We start from the raw sequence: 24,200 nt of genomic DNA on the forward strand, positions 1-24,200 counted from the left end.
GAATGAATTTCTTTTGGCGTTCAACCTTCTTTTACGAAGAATTTTGTAACCGCACAATACTCAATTTTATCCATTTGAAGGGATACAGACAACGCCTTTGCTTCTGACATCTGTAGAAAACAAACTACTTGATAGAATGACTTGCAATTTCACATGGATGCTTATAACAGATTTACTTTAAAAAAAAAAAAATGCCAATAGTGTTGCCATCTATGGTCGAGGCCAAGACCCTCTGTGTGTGTGTGTGTGTGTGTGTGTGTGTGTGTGTGTGTGTGTGTGTGTGTGTGTGTGTGTGTGTGTGTGTGTGTGTGTGTGTGTGTTGAGTGTATTCTTCACATGCTATACATCTGTCAATATGCTCACTGGGCATCTACAGATGCTGTATGGTCACTACAATGTTCGGTGATGTGCCACACCAGGCCTCACCATGTTTGAAACCAGTCCTGTTTGCTCTTCTGGAGGTCTCAACTCTCTGAAGATCAGTCACTCCACACACACATACCATCCATCCATCTCATTGATGGTCTATCCCTTCCTCTTTTTTCCAGGAACTTGACCTAGAAGTAATACTGTGGCAGCAGAATTAAAAGGGTTACTCTCACAATTTTCTCTTTTTGGTTTCTTCCTGTAACTCTTTTGAATATTCTCTCATTCCATACTTATCACTTTTCAAATCATATGTACCTACAGAAACTATTATCTGTAGTATATTTATATTAGTTATTATGGTAGGTTGATTTAGATAACTCTGATGTTGTATAGACTAAAAATGGAATTTTCTTCAAGTTATTTTAGGCCTCCAGTAAGTAGTGATGGCTCTCACACTGGGCGGTGAAATTCATGTACCACCTAAAATCTTTGTTAAAATATTCGTGTCCATGGCAGAATTTGAATCCACAGCATGAAAGTTGGAGAATGGATATGCTAACTATTCTGTCCATTGGGCTAGCGTTGCTTATAAAATCACATATTTTAAAATACATAATATCACTTTTTATAAATAATGAACTGAAAAATAACTCCTACTATTAAGCAATTTCAGTTTCTCCAAGGATTTAGATCTTGTGTATCTTAACACCTAAGTCTGGTGTTGATTAGAACTTATGTTGGATTGAATTAAACAACAGTTTACTGCTTTCAGTATTTCATCTGTCACGGATTTCTTTGTGGGTAAAAACAAACTGTAGCAAACACAAACAATACAAAGTAAGGCAAACTTAGTAGATTAAAGTCTTAGCTTAGGAGGAAATCCTCTATGGACAACAACAGGAAGCATAAGTTTGTATAACTTGCAGTGCTTAAGAATTTCTTTATATTTTAGATAATTTAATACCATCATATTTATAAAGTTAAAAATGGGTAATAGTGCCCGTAAAGTAATGAGACAACAATTATTATCAAAACAAAGAACTATATTTGGAATTGTCAATTACTCAGATTCAAAATAATCTCCTTTCAACTCCACACAACTTTTACATCTGTTGTATAGGTGTTCGAAGGCATGGTGGAAGTCCTGAATGGGAACCTCCTTCAGTCTGCACTGCACTGGATGTCCTCAATATTACTGAAGCACTCCCCTTTCGAGATACACTTCATCTTTGGAAAGAGGAAAAAGTCTGCGAATGCCAAATTTGGCAAATAGAGGGGGAAGTTTGATCACACATATTTTGAAGCCAGAAACTGATGGCTGCTCACAGTGCATGATCATGTTGATATGCAAGAGAAATGTTGTTGTAGAACAGTTCTTTCCTGTCACATCGCATGTGGGGGTACAGACATTGCATTAATCATAAATAATACTGACCGTTCACTGTGGTGCCCTCAGGAACAAATTCAAAACAATGACCATCGTCTTGATGTGATTTTTGTAACATGACTTTCTGCCAGGACAAAGACATTCCATGCTCTGGCATTTCATTTCCTGATCAAACCTAAAACACCAGTTTTCATGACCAGTGACAATTCCTTGCAATAACATTACGATCTTGATCGACTGCATGCATGATATTTTGACACATCCAACCTGGTGCTTTCTCTGTTCGTGTGTCAGTATGTGCAGTGCAAACCTCGAACTAATTTTCATCTTGTGCAAATCTCTAAGATTAATTTAGCTGTTTTCTAACACGTGAGGTAACTGATACCAAGCTGTACAGTGAGGAGTCTAGTGGTTTATTGGTCTATCATGGGCAACAATTTTCCTAGCTTTTGTCACATTTTCATTTGTCCATGTCAGAAACTGGCCATCCAGAGTGTGGTTCATCCTCCAGGGACTCCCTCCTCTCTTTAAATGTTAAAACCCAGCAAAACCCTGTGCACGACTCAGTCATTGGAATAAACTTTTTTTTAGGTCTTCATATACTTCTATAGTAGTTTTTCCTAATTTACAGTAAAATTTTATTACAGCTCTTTGTTCCATGATATAACTACTGACACATTCCACTCACACACTCTTCAATGGTTGCCACATGAAAACTGCTGCGTCACCTGACGCGAACATTAAACCTGTGATTACAACACTCTCCAGCATTCAAAACTATAAACACGTTTGTTACTTTTATTTAAAGAGTCATCCTGTAAAAAATTTATCTCATTATTTAGCTGAGCACTGTGTATTTTAAGAAACTCTCCTCTTTTGCATCAGAATGCTCAATTCCAAATCTGTGCATGTCAGTGGAAATTGCCTCACATGTTCTTAAAATACTGACTTATAAACAAAAATTAGCATGGCCCTTGAGGATTGGTAAATATAACCTGCAGAAGGTTATCTGAACTGTTCAAAAATACTTTGCAAGTATTGCACATCTTACTCAAGGACATTGGGTTCATTTGTTTGAAAGCTGTTAGACAGTCACTAGATTCAAGTGGAGAACATTTTATAATGTATGGAGGAGGAAATTGAACATTGAAAGAAGAGCATAATTGATATAAATGACAAGGAACTCGTGAGAAGCAAGTATCTAAGGATGATAGGGTTGCTTTATATGGCTACTCAATCATTAAAGGTGTGGTAAAAAATAAAGCACAAGACATGTTTTACAAGTGATACAATAAAATGAATATCAGATTCTTTGCATAGAAGGAAGGAACGGGCATCAGAAGTAGTGGGCACCAATGATTTTAATAGTGAGACACAGCATGTGTAAAGGGATTTGAAGAAGCTATTGCAGGAAGTGAAGAATAATAGTGTCATCAGAAAAGTCGTTAGTTTGTTGCCCAGATATGACAGTAATGAACTGAGATGAGCAATGATACTGAATAACAAGATGGCTGAATTGTGTTGGGCAGAGAATGTTCAATTTGTGAGTGTATGGGATAAATTTGAAGGGAAGTTAGAATGGATGAAAGCTGATGGAACGTATTTGAATGGGTTTGGTGTTGGTCATTTGGAGCAATTGTTGTTTACTAAGAGTAAACAGGGTTCATACAAAATTAGTACTACTAAGATTCAGAGGTTGAGAAGCAGGTGTGGAAGGACAGGAATAGGATGGATGGATACAAAGGTGAGGAAGTGATTATGGCAGAGCAGAGTGATGCAGTGCGAAATGGTGGGATGATAGGAATATGAACAAAAATCAGGATCAGGGAAATGGGGATGGTCAGAATGAAGAGAGAAGTGCACTATAGCAGAGAGAGTAAAGAGGGATTGTGCTGGTGGGATGGCCTCAAAGAGTGGAGAATTATGCTTGTATACTAATGTACAGAGTATCAGAAATAAAAGGACTGAGTTTGTAACATTGATTGAATCAGTATGCCCAAAAGATAATTGGCATAAGTGCAACTTAGTTGACTTAGGATAATATACTGTCAGGTGAAATGGTAGGATATAGAATTTTTTGAAAGGATAGGAAGATGAAGAAATGAGGGAGGTGTATTGTTAATGGTAGCAGAGGAATTGTGTCCTTCAAGAGTCAATGTGGAAAATAGTAGTGTGTGTGTGTGTGTGTGTGTGTGTGTGTGTGTGTGTGTGTGTGTGTGTGTGTGTGTGTGTGTGTGTGTGTGTGTGTGTGAAGATTTTGAAGCTGTTTGGTGTGAAATTAAGATCAGTGGAATAGTATATCTAATAGTGCTGTTATAGGCCAGGAAATGTGGAGAGTGTTGATTGTGAAATATTTAGACAAATTAGTTGGGCAAGTAAAAGGAAGATTATCTTCCTTTTACTTGCCCTAGTGATTTTAATTATAAGAATGTGGATTGGAAAGAAGAGAGATATTGTAAAGTAACAAGAAGAGTGAATTTCTTGAGTTTCTGTGGGATGCTTATCTAAAGTAGCACGTGATGGAAACAACATAAGGATTATCAGTGTTAGATTTGGTGATATCCTTATAGGATGTGGTTGTGGATGTGGTATCAACACTGCCACCTGTTGGTGAAAGTGATCATGACTTATTAGTTTGAAAGTTAGTCAAACAGGAAAAAGTTATTAAGGTCTATATGCAGTACTATAAGGTGGGTGATTATCAGAAGCTCCTTAGTCAACTAGCATCCATCAATACATTAGCTGATGAATTGTGCAGAAAAAATGTTGACAGCGCATGGGAAATAAGACAGCATCTAATACAAGCAATGCATAACTGCATACCAAGAGTTAAGCAAAGAAATAGAGCAGGTGTGAGATGGATGAACAGTGTTACAAAAGCAGTTGTTATGGAGGAAGTACAAGACAGTTTGCAGTGAACAGATGTAGGAAGAATATAAAGTGCAAGCCAGAGAAGTGACAAGCATGGCTTAAAAAGTAGAATATGAGAGGGGATTGGCCAGTCAAGTCAAAGCTAATTCCAGGGAATTTTTCTGCTGTGTTGCGAGCAAGAGGTAAAATAATGACAGGTTGATGCTAGTGGATAGTTATGGTAGTAGAGTAACCATAGCAAATGATATAGTGCAATTATTTAACAAGCACTTTATTAGTGTATAATTCATAGTAGTGTGAATGATGCTATGTAACATGTAGAAGGGAGGCAAGAAGTACAGGTGTAATAATCAGGTGTATCAAGTGTTGCCTGGGTTAGATGTTAGTAAGCCATGCCCTTGTCCTGGTTATTTAATGAAAATCTTGCAGTGGGGAACGTTCCTAAGGAGTGGAAAGAAGGCAAAATAACACCTTTCCACAAGCATGGTTCAAGAACAGATGTATTTGTATATCTGCAGTTGTGAACAAAGTGTTGGAAAAATTGGTTAGAAATAGAATACAGGTTTGGGTTGATGAACATAAGATTCTCTATGATGGTTGGCATGGGTTTGTGGAGGACAGGTCTTGTTTGAACAATCTGCTCATGTTTTATAAGGTGATGAATGTGTTGGATAAGAAAGAATCATATACAATGATATTCTTGGACTTGGCAAAAGTGTTTGTTAGATTACCACATGATAATTTGTTGTACAAGCTACAGAGGATAAGAATATCAGGTCATTTCAAAAGTAATGTCATCTCATTAAGTTTTGAAAGGATATAAAAGATGAATCACTTGCTAAGTTAATCAAGTATATATTCTCTATTTGAATCAGTAACATCCTCCCAACGTTGTGAAAGCTTCATATTGCCATTTCTATAGAATTCAGGAGATTCAGAGGCAAAGAAGTTGCATAGGCTCACTTTCAGTGCTTCTAATGTATCGTATTGTTTTTCATTAATGAAATGTTGCAAACTTTGAAATAAGTGGTAATCTGAAGATGCAAGATCAAGAACAGAGGATGTGGAAGCTTTTCCCAGCTGAGTTCCTCAATCTTGGTACAGGTGATTCTTGCACTATGAGGGCATGCATTATCATGGTGAAAAGCACTACCCTTTTAATTGAGCAGAGAACACCTCTTTTCTTTCAGTTTTTTTATTCATTTGATTGAGTTGTTCACAGTATACTTCAGCTTTGATTGTTTGGTTTTGTGGCAAGAGTTCAAAGTTATAATACCAGCCATATCTCACCAAACACTTAACAAAACCTTCTGAGGGTGAAGGTCTTGTTTTGGCGGAGGTTTTACTTATTCTCCTGAATGAACCCACTGCCTTTGGCACTTAACATTCTTGAAAAGTATCCACTTTCCATCACCAGTGACTACACTACTCAAAAATGGAGATTGAATTCTCGAGAATGAAGTGTAGTGCAGATGTTCATGTGCTCTCTTCGATTGTTGTTTGTCAGTTCGTGAGGGAACCCACTGGCTGACCTTAGACACTATTCCAAGTTCTTGTAAATGGCAATGGATGGTTGGTTATGATGAATTAAGATTTTTTGCTGAATCTTCAACAGTTGCATTAGTATTTCTTGCAATAGCTACTTCCAGCATATCATTATCAAGAGAGATAGGGTGTGCCCAGAATGAGGAGAGTCTTTCAAGCTAAAGTCTCCTTGTTGAAATTTTTGGAACCATTCCTGGGACTTTTGCACATTGAAAACATTATCACCATACACTTCTTGCACATTTTTTAGTTAACAGCATTGTTGCTTTTTTTTTTTTTTTTGAACTAAAGCATAATATTCCTATTGTGCTCTCCAGTGACCTCCATAGTAATAAAGAGTTATTTAAACAATAAATTATAATTATTGTTTAAATTTAAATAAAGTTATTTAAACAATAAAAAATATGAGGCAACCTCAGCTTAGTGGTACTTATAGATTTAAAAGTTCATGTCTAGACAAGCTGAGACACATTTGAACAAGTACAGTATAAAAAACATTACTTTTGCGTTGACCTGATAGATAGTATGTTATTTAGATGGATTGAAGATTGGCTCTCTGACTGATGCTAGCAAGTTGTGCATGATAGAACTGCATCTCAGAAAAGGAAGGTGACTAGTGGTATGCCTCAGGGTTCTGTTCTTGGTCCCCCTGCTGTTTAACTTGTTTGTGTTTAATGACATTTCATGTGGATTGGCTGGAGATGTTCAAATGATAGTTGATGATGAAAAGTTAGGTAGAATTATCAGGAGTAGTGCTAATGTTAATTGTCTATATAGGAAGATTTGAATAGACTTTTAAGTTTGGACGAATGATTAGGATTGAAGGTTTAATATTAATAAATGCAAGGTGTTACACTTTGGGATACAGAGATATAAGGCTGCTTACTGTATAGGTGGAACTGGACTTCAGGAAGTGGATAAGATTTGGGATTTTGGAGTAATGATGGACAGTGGACTGAAGTTCCAAAGCTACATCACATGTGTTGCATAGACTGCACATCGTATATCTGCTATGATAAAAAGTACATTGACATGTAGTGATAGGAGGTGGTGGTGGTTCTTCTATATAAGACATTGTTCAGATGACATATAGATTGTGTTCAGATTTGGTCACCTAGTTTTCATTGTGATGTAGAAGCATAAGAAAATCCAAGGACGAATGACCAAAGTAATATCAGGACTCCAGATTTGGTCATGAAGTCTTTGAGGGAATGTGGATTATAGAGGTTAGTGGATAAGAGGAAAGGAGGAGATGTGATAAAGACAGTTAAGGGATTCTATCAGATTAATACAGAAGAAATTATAAAAAGAGTGGATGTCAGCATGGGAAGAATGAGAGGCCATCCCTGGAAGTTGTATAAAGAAGTGGTGAAGAAGGGTGTGAGGAGTAGATTTTTTACATGGAGAGTTAGTGAGTGGAATACATTGCCAGAGTGCATTGTGATTGAAGGTAGTGTAAATAACTCTTCAAAGCTCATTATGATAGACATGTTGCTGGTTGAGTGAGCCTCCCATGATGAGTCTGTTGACTCCCATGGAGGTTACCAAATAATAATAATATTAGCTGCATTATTGACTTACCATGTTGAAGGACCTATTTTCATTTTTGCTGAATCAGTGGCTTCACATTACCTCTGATACATCCCATCCACTCTTATAGTCCATGGCATGTTAATTTCAAGTTGTTAAATGTAATTCTAGAATACTGAAATAGTTTTTAAAAAATTCTGGACAGATATATAATGGTGTATTTTGAATCTGTGTTAATCATAATTTTCAAATTAACTTAAATTGCTTCCAGTAACTAAGAATCCATTTTTAATTGAGACTAAACATACTGATATGCAAACTAAGAAAAAAACTTTGTTGTTGAAAAATGCTTTGTCTACTGATATACTGCAAAGAATATTTATTGAACTAAATTTATTTTTAGTATCCAGACTTTCATCATGCATTGTTACAAAGAGGTGGTATGTTGGTAAAATCAAACAGAAGTTCTCACAGTAGTGACTCTTCTTCAGCTTATTCGGGATCAGACACCATGCAGTCTGTTCAGTCTTCCCTTGAAGATCAAGAAGTGGACCTCTCAGGATTGATAGAAAGTGTAGTGGACTCTGATGAAGAAGAAGAACTTGCAGATGCTATGGATGTAAGTTTAATTTTTTTTTATATATAATATCTCTGAATGATCCAGTTATGTTGTGAAATAACTTTTTCAAGCATCCATTTCCTTAAAATTTGGGTATTTTGGGATCAGATGATTAAAAGATCTCTGTACATTAAGTAAGTATGTAGTATAGGTCAGTTTTATAATTTATATTAAAATATGTCAGCTCAAATAATTTAGGTAAAGGTGACTGTTTATTGTTGCAATTATTCATCAGTAACAAGACGAGTGATTCCTAACTTCAGCATTTTCGTTATCGCATGATTTAAGCAGTTGTGTAAAATTTTAGAATAAACATTATTTCATTTTTTTCATAAATTTGCACCTTTATGATAAGTTAACTACTTAATATAAAATGACTTAAAATGTGAGTGATTGGAATGGATTGCCATTGATGTTGTGAGTGCAAGCAGTGTGAATGAATTCAAGAATAAGTATGATAGCTGGTGTGTGTAGTATGTGGCCTCCCTCGATGAATCTCTGACTCCCTGGTGGTCTCTCTTAATAATAATAATCTAAGCTTTCATCCATTAAACGATTGATATAATGGATAGGTTAATGGTACTTTTAAAAATGGGTAAAAAAAAAAAAAAAAAAACTTAATTTCTATACCTGTGATATATATGTTGCACAAATAAGGGAAGAGAAAAGCATAGGAATAGAAATATTGGTACAATCTTTAATTTATATTCAAATTACAAATAATTGAGATGAACTGCACATCTAGCCATATGAACAATTTTGTTGTGGAGAACAGAATTTATTAAAGAATAGAGGATAGATGTACCTCTGGATAGAGAGGTACATGGAATGAAAAAAAGAGATGCACTTTTTTTTTTTTTTCAGTTCTTGTTTAATTTTGCTAGTTATCCATTTAATTCCTGTATAGTTTATCCTCATTCTGGTATGCAATCTTGCTTCCCTCAGATATCCTTTGATCATTTCCCATGCACTATTCACATCTTTCCCTATGCCATCACACTGCTTCAATTTCCAAATTAAGTTTGTTAATTTGCCATAATTACTGGCTTTGTAGCACATATATCCCATTCTTAATTCCAAATTTCCCATATTCAGCAACATTCCAGTACAAGACTGCATGATCTCCAGTAACAATAACTAACAATGATATTGTTAGAAATATATCCTGAAGATCTAGATAATTTCTTGAATTCTCATAATTACAAAATCAAATTGATTGTAGAAAAGAATAACATAATATAGGCATTTATAAAAGCATGCCTTATTAGACATTAATTTTAGGGATGGAAAAAAAATTGGCATAAAAACTCAAAACCAACATGGATTGATGTCTTTATGCTAGTTCTTTTCTTCCCCACCTGTGATGAGAGCCTTGACTTTTTTTATGACAAATTCATTTATAATCATTATCCAAAAACTGCTATTAGTAAATTATACCAAGAAAGATTACTACATACTATTGCAGAAGTAAAAAAAAAAAAAAAAAAAAAAAAAAAAAGGAAAACTTAGATGTATGTAAAGTTATTTTTTTTTACAAATGCAAATCATTTCTGTTATTTTGTGGCCTTTCACTCATGAAAGGTTCTAAATTATAGCACATTAGTACCGTGAGTAAACTTTTAAGGTTTCTGATATTTTTAAAATTTTTCTCATATTTTATTTTATTTCATTGTTATTATTATTATTTTACATGATCTGAGAGTTCTAAAGACCAAACGTGGCATTTTCTCTCTCTGTCTCTGAAATTAATGAAGTGGTTTTGCTCACATGGTTAATTGAACAAAAAGCAGAAATCCAATAAGTGGGGTAGTCATTTGTCACTGGACAATGGAATTCATCTCTTACCTAAAGACATTTACTGACATCCCTGCTTGTGGTGGAATTTGAGCTTGCAGCCTATTAGTTGGAGACTGTACACTATCTGCTCAGCTAACAAACTTATTCTAGTTATTCAGACACAACTTAAAAAAGCTCTATATCACCTAAGAGTACTACTCCTTTTTAAAGTACCTGGATGTCTATAACATTTACTAATCATTTGTAAATATTTCCAGACAGTCAAATGGACTGGTCTTCAGTTCCAGTTCTCCTGGAAACTTTGAGTTTTTCATCCTGCAGAACAACCAGAAGAATACATGTAATTTACGGACATCATGCACTAGCCTCAAAGCCTTAGTTGCTTTGGCTGTAATTATAAGTAACAGCAATTCTACATCAACGCTTCATCTTAGTGATTACTTCCTCTCTCTCTCTGAAATTAATGAAGTGGTTTTGCTCACATGGTTAATTGAACAGAAAGCAAAGAACTCGCTTTACATGATATTTGGTGATATTTGTAATTGCTTATCTAGTGTTGCAGCACAGCTGCTTTAAACTACACTGCTTAAGCTGTTTGAAACACTGAACAATAGGTCTATTGAATGTATCATGCATATTAACTGCTCTTAGCCCTGAACTGTTACTGGTTCAGAAAACTTGATAGCACTATTTTCTTTTCAGCAAACATATATTTTCAGCATTTCTTTTCTAATTTTTCCTCTGTGTATGATAAGTAAATCATACCCATGATTTGGTAAGCAATGATAGGATGCATAGTATACACTTGGTGGGAGAAACTTTAAATAGAAGTAAAGGAGATGAGAGATCTAGGAGTGATGGTGGGCAAGGACTTGAAATTCAGGGGCCACATTGCACAAGTTGTGAAGACATCTTATCAGATAATGGCAATGATGCAGAGGACTCTGACATGCAGAAATAGAGAGGTTATGATTCCATTGTATAAGGCCTTGATCAGGCCTCATATGGATTATTATGCCTCAGATTTGGTCGCTGGGTTTTCATGGTGACGAGCATATGTTGGAAAGCATCCAGAGAAGATTCACAAAGGTAGTCAGTGGTCTTTGGAATGTAGAGTATGAGGATAGATTGAGAGAATGTAAGCTGCAGAGCCTTGTGAATAGGAGAAGGGGGGGGGAGGAATATGATTGAGACATATAAGCTAGTCAGGGGTTGTTATCGGGTTGACATGGAAGAAATTTTTCATAGAATGGGAGAGGGTAGTAGAACAAGGGGCCATCACTGGAAACTGTATAAGGAGGGTGTAAACAGAGGAGTGAGGAGTAGGTTCTTTGCATGGAGGGTAGTTGGTGAGTGAAATGCATTGCCCGAGTGTGTTGTGGGTGTAGACATTGAATCAGTTTAAGGCACGGTTGGATGAGCATTGTGTGCAATAGTGTGACCTTTCACGATGAGTCTCTGACTCCATGGAGGTCAAATGTTAATAATAATACCCATGAAAAGTTGTAAAGTCATTGTACACTCAATGGACAAAACATTAGAGATAGGGTGATGAGAAGTTGAATCATTCCCCTACCCACCCAGAATGAAATATATTCATACCGAATGCAGATATTGGGGTTTCCCAACGATGTATTGCAATCGATGGAAATTGGTAAATGTGCGATAGCAACTTTGATTTACAGCTGGAATTACTTCCAGCATCTGGTGTCAGATAGGTAGGTATCGGGCAAGTATTCTGACTGTGCTAGGTGTGTGTGTGTGGTGCTCATCCACCAAATAGCAATATCACCGATATTATATATTTGCATTTATTGCAATACATTATTGAGAAACCCCAAAATCTGCTTATTTACCATCTGCATTCGGTACGAATACATTCACTCTGGGTGGGTAGGGGACTGTGTCAACTTCCCATCATCCCCCTATCTCCCAAAGACTCCCTTAATTGTTTCCACACTTCACATGATTCCTGCAAGTAAACACAATAGACTAATACTTCATGAAGAGGACACTTTCGATGCCTAAACATTGCATCGCATTCATTTTAATAGCTCAGGTGTGCATTCAAAATACATACACCTTTGAGTTCTTTGAAAAGATGTACAGATGGTGCAGCTGGTCAAATTCTTAGCGTTCTAGTAGTTTTAAACTGCTCAGAAGGCGAGGCTGGATGAGCTCTGAGACAATAGCACTTAGAGGCTGTGATTGGTTATCGTGTCAAACCAATCCAATTGAACATCGTCATTTGTCATGAGTTGCTGATTTTGTTGTCTGAATGTCATCTGTTTAGCATGCATGAAATGTGAACTGGCGTGGTAGGCAGGTTTTTATATATAATATAAACAAGTTTTAATATATAATTTTAAATAAATTTATAACTTTTTTTTGCCCATATTTACAATGGGAAACATTGTAGTCGAAAGAGGTATGCCTCGCCCTCCTCCCCCAAATTTTACATTTTTGAGTAATTCAAATATACCAACCAAATATAGCATTCTCCTTCATTGTTTTCTAATATACATCATATTGTATATTAAACAAACACATTGTTTCCCACTCTGTGCAGACTTTTGGTTACAATTAATTGCATTAGACCAATTAAGATAAGCACTGATGTGTTATATACTCTTAAAACTTTCATGCATCAATAAAAATGTAATCATATGGTCAAACTGGCATGAATTTTGTAGCGAGGCTTACATAAGCCATGACAGTACACCCAACAAAGCAGAGATACCTGCCACTGGCAGGTATCTCTGCTTTGTTCATTGAATGTGCATTTATGCATTGTGAATAAAATAAGGATTAGATAATCAGGTGAATCCTGCATTAAAGACCTAACAGTGACTTCAAGCTACTTCAGGCATCTAGTGAGCATTCTTGTGGTGGACTAAAGACATTTAGAATAATTTACTACCTAAAAATATACATGCTATATTTGGATTCCAATCCACATCCTATAGGTTGGGGAATAGAAAATGCTATCCACTTGGCTGACCCTGCCAACATATTTGCTCTGAGGATGCTTTCAAATAAAAAGATAGTGAAATTTTCCTTCTAAAAGTTTATGCAAATGAGAAGTGAACATTTATTCAACTTAGTTTTATGATTTATCAAAATGGAGTTGTTCTTTTAAAATTTTAAATTTTTAAAAAGTTATTTGATATTTTATGCTGATAGGTACATTTGTTTATATTTGAGAATCATTTAGAAAGGATTAATTATATATTTTCTTATAGATAGATATCTGAATTTCTTTCTTTTAGAGTTTGGCTGTGAGAGATACAGTAAGAGAGTGTTTGGAAAAGGATCCATGTGAAAGGACTGAGGATGATATTGAAATTCTTTTAGAATCCATGCAACATCTTCCAGTAAGTTGAATTTCTAATTGTATAAGATATGTGAACATAAATTAATACTATGGTTGCTTTTGTTATTTTGATGGTATAGTAAATCACGTCATTTGGCTACTCATTAATTTATTATTCAAGTTGTATCGTGCACCAGATGCTAAGTTGCTACTAATTGACTGGGTAACATAGAATTTACTTTATATGCCTTGAACTTGCATATTGTTGTTCTGTAGGTAATGGTATCTGTGTCATTTGCTCAAGTTTGATTTAAAAAAACATAATCATCTTAATCACATTTTGTGCATCAATCCTACAAAAATTCTTTTTTTAATAGTGAAGTTGAGTATACAACTTCACTATTAAAAAATAGCAAGATTAATATTTTATGGAGCACCCCTAAGTAATCTTCCTTAAGAACGTTTTCAGATAGACACTGCATAAGTAATAGCTGAGCATTAATGACCATTTGAGATTGGGAATGGAGAGATTGTAGTTAGTAAATATGATCACTGGCATTATTGCTTTTTCTGTTTAAAGTTGGGTAGTAATAGACAACAATGAAGACACAATTCGTTCAGTTATATAAATGAGGTAAAATAAACACTGAAGTAGAATCCACAATTTAGTACCCAGTATTTATTAATATTTAAAACCTGTCTAATATTTTTAAGTTGATTATGGTAAAAGAAAAGAAAAAAGTTAACTGATGTAAAATGATCTGTGATGATAAGTGATTGAAATTCTACGTGAATGACTGGAATTTCCAAAGCAGATAACAAGACCATGGGTGGGTTGGGGGATAGTGTAGTATTGGTAAATGAGAGTGAATCCTTACACTGCAGTGACTATTTTTAGCAGGCAAATGCTCAGAAAAGAGAATTTTTCTGATTTGTCTATATACAGGCAGTCCCCGTGTTACGGACAACCCGAATGGGCTCCCCATAATGATAATTAAATCAGTGTTTTCCGAATTGTGCGCAACAAATCATTCCAATATTTTCACTGAAATAACTGAAATAAATAACCGCACCAACTGCACACTGCAACTGTTAGGTAGGCCTATGGTCTGACTTTGGTTGCCATGGAAAAATCTTGATATACTAAGTGTGCCATGAACCGAAAAAGTTTGGGAACCACTGAATTAAATAATGAAATTAATAATTCAGGAACTAGTTTCTTCCATGCATGTAAACAGACCACGTGTATGAGTTTGTTTTTGCGTTCTGTTTGTTTGAATTAAAAGAAAGAGCACAATAGTATTTGTAACTTATTATTAGAGTACAGGGGTATTATTATTACACTGTATTATTATTGCCACATATGAGCCATTATAGTATTGTTTTTATTGTCGTATATGCGCTATTCATCAGGGATTCGAGTTACTTACAAATCTGACGTGCAGATGTTCTCAGGAACGTATCTCATTCATAACCCGGTGACTGCCTGTATATGGGATGAGAAAATCTGAGTTTCTTGGGGGGGGGGGGGGGGAAATTACTACCATTGCTGTATGAGATTGACTAACTTACCTTCAGTAGAAAAAAAAGTCCATATAAATATTCCTCTTGACTTTGATTGTTATGACAAAAATCAAACTTGGGTCTTTTCCAATCAAAGGGCACATATTTTTATAATTTTTCCAGTTGTATTACAAAGGTTACTTATATTTAACATGACTGATGCAAATTAACAATTCATATGTATTTCCTCAAATCAGTATAATCCTTCCTCATCAGCTTGCTTACTCGAATATGCAGCAACATTGTTCTCCATCCAGTGGTCTGCAGTTACTAATCCCATTCTAGGTATAGATCTATGTCATATAAAGAATGTCTTTCTTTAGGTGGGAAATGAATTGTACCATATGGTGTGCGACTGCCATCCTACTTTTCAGAAGCCTGAAGTGGCATGTGAAGTTTCCATGTTTGTTATCTAGCCCATCCACTGTACAATGGACTATAAACTTACCTTTCTTGGGTAGTGTTTAATTTAAGTTCCATTTAAAAAAAAAAAAAAAAAAAGATAATTTCAACAAAGTTAATAAAATTGAGTTCACATAAATAGTTCAACCAGGTGAGTTAGCTGGTCTTATATGGAGGTAGAGGGTTTTTTCAGCTGAAAACTCGGGTTTTTCATTTCTCAGAACAGGCAAACCGGCCCTGTGAACACATATGACTCTATAGTCATAAAATACATACTCAATCCCTCATTAGGAGGGCTCGACTCGTCCTTAAGGAAAGGGGGGGGGGACCCTAATGTGAAATAAATAAATTAGATATTTGGGCTCATGGGACAAAATGCTCATGTGAGTTCTAAACATAATTTCTTTCTTTGTCCTAGATACAAAGCAGAAAAATCAGAATTACATAAAGAATATTATACACTACTGTTGTATTTAACTAGATAGAACTGTATTTTTTAGTAGCAGTCTTTATAACGTAACTTGAATTTCTGACCTAAGCACAACATTGCTTAGCTTAGAAAATTTAAGTGGCCATTTTATTTGTTACAGCCATATCATGTAAGCAATGTGATTTTTAAATTTTAGGTTCTGTAAATCAAATAGTGCCAGAATTCAGTCACACGACTAAAGCTCTCAATAAAATGGAATTCTCACAAGAACAATAATTTACATATAATGTGGTAATTAACCAATTGAATCATTTTGTGATGTAAACAAATAGTGCCATTTTTTTAAAAAAATAAATACTGCAATATTCAAATCCATCCAAAGATTCTTGATATTAATAGGAGTAACTCCACAAAAGAGTGAGACCACAAAGTGTGGGATACAGAAGTGGAGGTAGAAGAAGCCATGGAAGTTAGTCCTCCAAGGACAGAAAGCACAAGGGTATGTATGACCTCAAGTAGGCAAACGAAGCAAGATATGGTTAGCATAGAAGTAACTAGGCAGAAGTTCACTCAAGAAACAAAGGGCAAAAGTACATGAGAAAAGAAGAACCTAGCAAGGAGGATGGTGTTACAATGAGAATGGACAATTAAACCGATATCTAGGTTAAGGTGATTGAGGTACCTTGAAGAGGTCATAAGTATTAAGTCTGAATTCTAAAGTTAAAAATTTAGAAGAAAGACAAATTAACTAAGGACTGCTAGCTGAATGTGTGATAAGAGCCCAGAAAAGAATATGAAATCACTAAATTATTTGCTAAGAACATTTACCTTAAAAGGGAAGTTCTGTTAGGAATCCAGTGTGATGATGGCTTCTAGAAAGGAATTGCATCATTAAATTGATTGTAATGTCTGCTTTCAAATATTCTGCAGAAGCTTATAGGAATATTTCAAGAGGAGTAAATTGTATGAAACTAATGTTTACTCTCCAAATGATGCTTCACTCCAGTATGTGTTTCAACATGATGAGCCCAAGATTGTTTTGCTACAATACAAGGCATGCCCAAAAAAAGACAGAACTTTTGCTATAAAGACTTTATTGCTCATTTTACAACATTTTAAGCACTGTCCCCTTCCAAGTAGTCCCCTCTACTGGCGATTCACCGTTCCCAATGTTTCTTCCATTGTTGGAATGCTTCCTGAAACGCACTTTCTGTGATGCTGTGCAGTTCCCTTATCACATTTTCCTATTCTGTGGTTTGGAAATGACATCCTTTCAAAGTGGTTTTAAGTTTGGGAAACAGGAAAAGGTCTGCTGGGGATAAGTCCAGAGAATAGAGTGTGGGGCACAATGGATGTCTGATGTTTTGTCATATAACTGCAGACAAGGATTGATTCGTGAGCCAGCACATTGTCGTGGTGCAACAACCAAGTCTGGTTTTCCCACAATTCAGGCCTCTTCCTGCACATAGCACTGAAATTCACTGGTATAACTTTTTGTTTACCATCTGACCACATGGTACAAATTCATAATGGACTATGCCTTTCCAATCAAAAAACACAGCTAACATCATCTTGATCTTTCACTGACTGATCTGTGTTTTTTTTTTTTTTTTGGCCGAGGAGACGCTTTCTCTACCCACTGCATGATTGCATCTTGGTTTCAATATCATAGCCATAAACCCATGTCTCAATTTTTTGCCAAGTTTGCAGCAAAATTTCACACACGCACGCATTGTTCTTCAAGGTCTTTTGTTGTCACTTTGTCACTAATTCGACAACAGCTTGTGCATGTGCTCACTTCAGTGGAACTCAATGACTAATACTCATAGCAGAATGGGGCAAATGGCAGTTTGTGGTCAAAACCTGCTGCTAGGTGTACTCAGTAGCCCCAGTGTGCTATTTAAAAAGTTTGGTCTTTTTTTGAACATGCCTCATACTTAGTGTAAAGTGTTCACAAAAGTGTGTTTTTACAAGGTTTGAGATATTCAGAGTTACTCAAGGTTATAATGTAATGTAATTGTGTATTTCCATATTTGGTACACAATAATTCTTCAATACAAGTGAATGTATGTGTAATTAAAGGTATTAAATATTGTAAACCAGTAATTCAAGTAGAACTTCAGATTCAGTACAGACGTAATACTGTTAGAGATAAGCTTTTTTAATATTAATTGATGTAGATGCATTTCAGACTGTGTGTCTAATGCAAATAATGTTGCTTGAGTGCAAACACAAGAAGTAATTATTTGTTTGTTGAATTAAGAAGTACTACTTGTATAACCTGAAGTGATTTTATGTTAATTGCAAAAGTTTGCTGTTCTGTACAATTTTGTACAGATAAGCTAGCTTTTACTTACATATTTTGCGCAGTTGTTTCTTGTTATAAAATTGTTAATGATATCTATAACCGAGTCTTTCTTGAAACCTAGTCAAACCAGTCATGCTCTTATAGTATTTTTATTAATAAAATAGAGAAATATTAATTTTTATTCTTTTCTGCATGAATAACTGAAAACAAATTATTTTAATTAAGTAAAATATGAATTCATATTTGTTTCAGGCATTTGCTAATATGACCATGGCAGTTCGAAGGGCACTGTGTGCAGTAATGGTTTCAGCAACTGTAGAAAAGGCTGGCACTGTTGTTCTTAATGATGGCGAAAAATTAGACTCTTGGTCTGTAATAATCAATGGACATGTAGAGGTTGAACATCCTGATGGTCAATTGCAAGAATTTCACCTAGGTGACAGGTAAGGTAATAAGTTGTATGAAATAGGTACTTTGTGATAGCATGGAGTAAATTAAATATATTTTCATAATGATATATATTAACAACAACCATAAGTTTGCAAATAGCATTTTGTAGGTGAGAACAATATATTAAAAAAATACCATGCAAGCCGTATCAGGTCCTGCAGTCATATCCAGGTTGTAAAAAAACAGCAAATTTTATATTGCTGTTCTCCATAAAAAATTGTTGTTAATGATTAACTAATAGTTGTCTGGAAGAAAAATTTCACATTAAATCATGTTTATAACTTATTTTAATGGTATTACAACACTAAACAAACTTAATTATAAAAAAAAGTTTATTAACTGGCTTATATTTAGCTGGATTTCAAACCAACATCTTTAGAAAAAACATGTTGCAGTTTACACGACAGGTAGGTAATAATAGGTAATTATTATTATACAGGCACCTCTATTAAGTCCGATGACTCGTCGCAGGATACCCAATCTATCATACATCTCCTTGAAACAATTAACAGACAAAGCACTTGCAGCTGACTCTTGGCAACCCATTTCACGTATTCACCACTCTCCAAGCAAAAAAAATCTAATCCTCATTCCCCCTTCTTTCCACACCTTTATTCAACTTCCAGGGATGACCACTTGTTCTGGTCACTCTAGCCAAGTGCTGAAAAATTTCTCGTGCATCTCCTTTAAGCAACTTTAATGTTTCTATCATATCCCCTCTTTTTCTCCTATCAACGAACTTCTGCAATCCACATACCTTCAATCTATCCTCATAGGGAACATTCCACAGGCCATTCACCATCTTGGTCACTCACCTCTGAATCCTTTCCACTGCTTCCTCATCCCCAAGAAACCCAGGGGACCAGACTTAAGCACAGTAATCCAGATAGATGTTGACATACCAAGGCCTTATAAAGAGGAATTACAACTTCCTTAACACTGGAAGAAAACCAGTGTTGAGGAAGTTAATTCCTTAATGACATTTTAAGCTGCCAAATTAAGACTTTAGGTCTTTTGTCCATTACAGTATGATTTTTTTCTCTGATTCATTGTCTTGTAAACTGTAACATGCTGTTTTGTTCCGAGGCTGCTGGTTTAAAATCCAGTTCAATATAAGTAAGTCAACAAACATCCTTTTATTTTGCTTGATGTTGTGTTATTAATACTATTGGAATAAGTGATGAATTCTTAGATGAAAGTCATAATTAGGTTTAATGGAAAGAATATACAGCAGAGAAATAATCAACCACTGGTTTAATCATTCCAATATTTCACCTCTATGATAGAGTTGAAATATTCTGGAAGATGTCACAGAGGCATCTTCTGGAATACACTATAAAAATTTAATAACACAGAAATCATTAAGTGGAAGATGTTAGAAAAGAAGCCTCAAGTCCAACAAGGGGAGTATCCTCTGTGGGTACTGGTCTTGGCTGTTAGATGGGAGGTCTAAGAATTTGTTTTCCAAAGCTTGGGAAGTTGAACACAACCATATTTATTTAGATTATTATTATTTATTTATTATTATTTTTTTTAAAAATTTGCTGCTGATTCTTAAAAGAAAAAGAAATTTTCAAAGTTTGTATTTGAAGCGAAGCATAATAGTTGACTTTTTTCCCTTCATTTGATTCAGGAAAAGGTATTAAATGCATGGTCACCAAAACTGACAGACCATTGTTGTGTTGGTAGATGTATTTCTTGTGTTCACCAAGATAAATCTCCAGTTTATCCATAATATTACTGGTTGCAAGAACAGAGAACCATGTAAATATATGGAACAGCGAGTGGGGGGATTGGATATTTAGGAGAGGGGATGAGGGCAGCCGGCTTCAAATAAGGTTTGAAAGAGCATTATAGCTATTCGACAAAAAGGTATGGCAAATAAAGGAGAGTTCAACAGGAAACCTGGTCGAACAGAGGTTGGAAGTGTCGTGGAAAGGCTTAGATGTTGGTTATGCATTTTTTACTAAGTAATTTAAGGAAATTACAATGTCAACTAGGATATACATTAAAATTAATTTTAATATACTTCAATATTTCGGCACCGTCATGTTACCGTTTTCAAGAAACTTAAGAACAAGACACGTGCATACAGGCACAACAAACAGTAAATGAGGAAGAAGCAGGAAGCTATTATTTCTCCTAAAGTCCTGATGGTGCCCCCTAGCGGGCAGTGTTGGTATTCTTGGACGATTGGGCTGAAGGTCTTCTGATGTAGGTTTCCCAAATTTGAGGCAGTCTCATGCAGCCAAATTTTGTTGAGGTTTGGATTGTTTCTTAGGGCTGAAGCTGATTCCATGAAAAGCCTTTCATATTTGTATTTATTACGGTGTACTATCGTGGCTTTCTTCCACCGTATTCTATTGCAGGTATCCAATGCATGGTCAGCAAGACCACAGTGGCTGTATTGGTGAAACCAGATGTAGTCCTTGTGTTCTGAAATTCTGATTTGGCCAAAGCTCTCTCACACTATACTGGCAACACACCTTCACACATAAAAAAACTCAGCCCACTTCAAAGCCAGCATAGAAAACCTTACACTCAAACACACTGACATAGTGGTCAGTTTTGATGTCTCCTCCTTATTCACAAATGTCCCACTCAAAGAATCCTTGGAGCTAATCCAAGCTAAATTTCCTCCCGATATCACAGCCCTTTTTTCAGTTCACAATGAACTCAGGCTATTTTGTTTGGCAAGGAAAATTCTACAAACAAATAGAGGGGACAGCCATGGGTTCTCCACTCTCCCCACCCTTGGCCAACTTTTACATGGAGAACTTTTGAAGAGAAAGCTTTAAACTCTGCCCCACAAAAACCAACCATTTGGCTTCACTATGTTGATGATGTGTTCGCTATTTGGCCACACGGCTCCGATGCACTCCTCTCCTTCTTAACACATAACCAACCAACACCCCAGAATCAAATTCACCCTGGAAGAGGGAAAAAACAACTGCCTTCCTTTCTTAAACACACTAGTCACCAGCCAGCCTGATGGAACCTTGGTTTTCTCGGTCTATAGAAAACCCACCCATACAGGCAGATACATTCACCAACAGTCCCACCACCCCTCCTTGCAACAATATAGAGTCATTAAGATGCTACACAACAGGGCTAAACAACTTATCTGTTCAAATGACAATGCCCTAACCACAGAACTAAACCATATTCTCAACACTTTCTTAGCCAATGGCTACCCCCCCCCCCCCAAATAAAAAAAATATTGAAACCAGTAAACCACAACCCCCCCCCCACAACAAGGATTACTCTAAATCCATCACCATACCCTATGTCCGAGGCACCTCAGAAAAAATTACAAAAATCCTAAAAAAACACGACTTAACTTCTTGTTACAGACAATATAAAAAATTTCAAGCTTCTGCACAGGTCCCTTGCAGCTGTAAGCTGTCCTGCTTTGGCCAAACAGGCAGGACAGCCAAAGTCAGAATTTCAGAACACAAGGACTACATCTGGTTTCACCAATACAGCCACTCTGGTCTTGCTGACCATGCGTTGGATACTGCCATAGAATACGGTGGAAGAAAGCCATGATAGTAGACCATAGTAAATACAAATATGAAAGGCTTTTCATGGAATTGGCTTCAGCCCTAAGAAACAATCCAAACTTCAACAAATTTGGCTGCATGAGACTGCCTCAAATTTGGGCAACCTACATCAGAAGACCTTCAGCCCAATCGCCTAAGAATACCAACATTGCCCGCTAGGGGACACAATCAGGACTTTAAGACAAATAATAGCTTCCTGCTTCTTCCTCATTTGCTGTTTGTTGTGCCTGCGTGCACATGTCTTGTTCTTAAGTTTCTTGAAAATGACAACGTGACGTTGCCAAAATATTGAAGTATATTAAAATTTATTTTAATGTATATCCTAGTTGACGTTGCAATTTCCTTAAATTACTTAGTAAAAAAGAGATTGGAAGCTCTGTTGAGAAAGGTTTTTATACTATATTGTTGGTACATAGGGTGGACATTTGCATATGTATCTACCCATGTGTGTAGGTTTTCTGTAAACAGTAAGAAATAGTGCCATTGGGAAAAGGTGTGAATGGTGTCTAGAAAAGCAGGCTGTTGAATTGGAATTGGAATCCTCAACCTTGACAGCCAGCACCTCAGAATTGGATTTTGAGGTGCTGGCTGTCAAGGTTGAGGATTAAAGAGTTGTGTCTGAGTCAAGTGGTCAAATGAAGAACACATCATCAGTGTATAGTAGCCAGATAGAAAGTTTGAGAATCACAGTATCAAGGGCATGTTTTTCAAGCTTCTGCACATGGAAATTGGCTAGAGGTGAAGAGAGCCCATTGCTGTATCCTCTGTTTGGTTATATATATATATATATACTGGGGGGGTCTGACATCTACGGCACCCTACTCCTTGAGTTCTGGACTGGTAGGCTGGTTCTCCTCGAATTTGGATGACACGAATTTTGAAGACTCGAAAGGTCCCCCCCCCCCCCCCCCGAGTTCTGGACTGGTAGGCCGGTTCTCCATGAATTCTGATGACTCGAATTTTGAAGACTCGACACTCAGGGTAGCCCCTGAGTTTCAAAACGTTTCAAAAATGTGACATAAAAAGGCTTATCATTTTATATATATAGGGTACATTTTATATATACAAATCACACAATTGTGAAATATTCTTTCTTTCTTATTTCACTTTAAGCTTAAAACATTAGAGTAAATTAACCTTTAGAAAATTCACAGAGTCATGCAACATATTATAAATTTATCAACATTTTAAAAGAAAACTATCAGCCTATTTACATTTTAAGGAATATCATGCTCTGTTACTTGTAACTAGAAATTCCAACTATCACTTTATACAACCTATTCTCAGACTAGTTATAACAACTCTAATAAAAAAAAAACCTATCAGTCTTTCTCAGACAGTTTCACATATCATAAGCAAAATGACAATGAAATCAACTCACATATCTTCTTTATCTTTATTGTGCACTCATTCTTAGTTCCTTCTCAAGTTCCTTGGCTTCTTTTCCATTTCAGGTTTTGGGCTTTCACTCAGAGATTCCGTTGGCACCATCATCTCATCTGGAATGACTCGCGGGGCCTGGAGCATGATTTCCCGGTGTTTAAGATTCGGGCGAAGGACCAGACGATCGCGGCCTATGCAGATTGTCTTATTAGCAATGCGTGTTGGTCCTGTTCCGCTTCTCCCTCGGTAGTTTTTCGTCTCCAGTGGCTGTGCTTCACGGCTTCATTCGGACTGACGAATACGGTGGATAGACTCCTACTGACGTTCTCTCCTCTTCTCATTTTCTTTTCCTGGTGTTGATCTCTTTCTTCATTCTTCATCATCATCATACTCCTTTTTTATTCCCATATATAGAGAGTAGGTGAGGCCATTTAGTCCTATCTAACTTTTGGAGACTGAGTGGGCAGTTCAATCTCCACTGGTACCCAATCAGAGATAGTTGGCCCATTGCTATCATTAATTATAATAAATTTAGTTTAATCCTTTATCCAAGTGTGAGCAAACAGGGTTTGCACCTGAAAGTATCTTCAGGACTGGGGTAAGGTGGTACAACACCAGGGCAACTCCTTGCAAAGGTGGAGCAAGCTACCAACACTCCTGTCTCAGTATC

The 24,200-nt window shown here is 36.1% G+C and overlaps 1 protein-coding gene across 1 annotated transcript in view; it reads left to right on the forward strand.

Annotated features, from left to right (window-relative positions):
* Window positions 1–24,200, forward strand: part of LOC150095887 (rap guanine nucleotide exchange factor 2-like) — a 455,329-nt gene that overhangs the window by 207,440 nt on the left and 223,689 nt on the right. Inside the window, exons 4-6 of the mRNA XM_090409556.1 lie at window positions 8,106–8,321; window positions 13,388–13,492; window positions 18,387–18,577. Of these exons, the coding sequence (XP_090265682.1) occupies window positions 8,106–8,321; window positions 13,388–13,492; window positions 18,387–18,577 (512 nt within the window). The remainder of the gene's footprint in view (window positions 1–8,105; window positions 8,322–13,387; window positions 13,493–18,386; window positions 18,578–24,200) is intronic.

The sequence above is a fragment of the Typopeltis vanoorti genome, chromosome 19, assembly GCF_054136105.1.
Source record: "Typopeltis vanoorti isolate ZY-2024b chromosome 19, IOZ_Tvanoo_1.0, whole genome shotgun sequence".
Classification (NCBI taxonomy): Eukaryota; Metazoa; Arthropoda; class Arachnida; order Uropygi; family Thelyphonidae; genus Typopeltis; species Typopeltis vanoorti.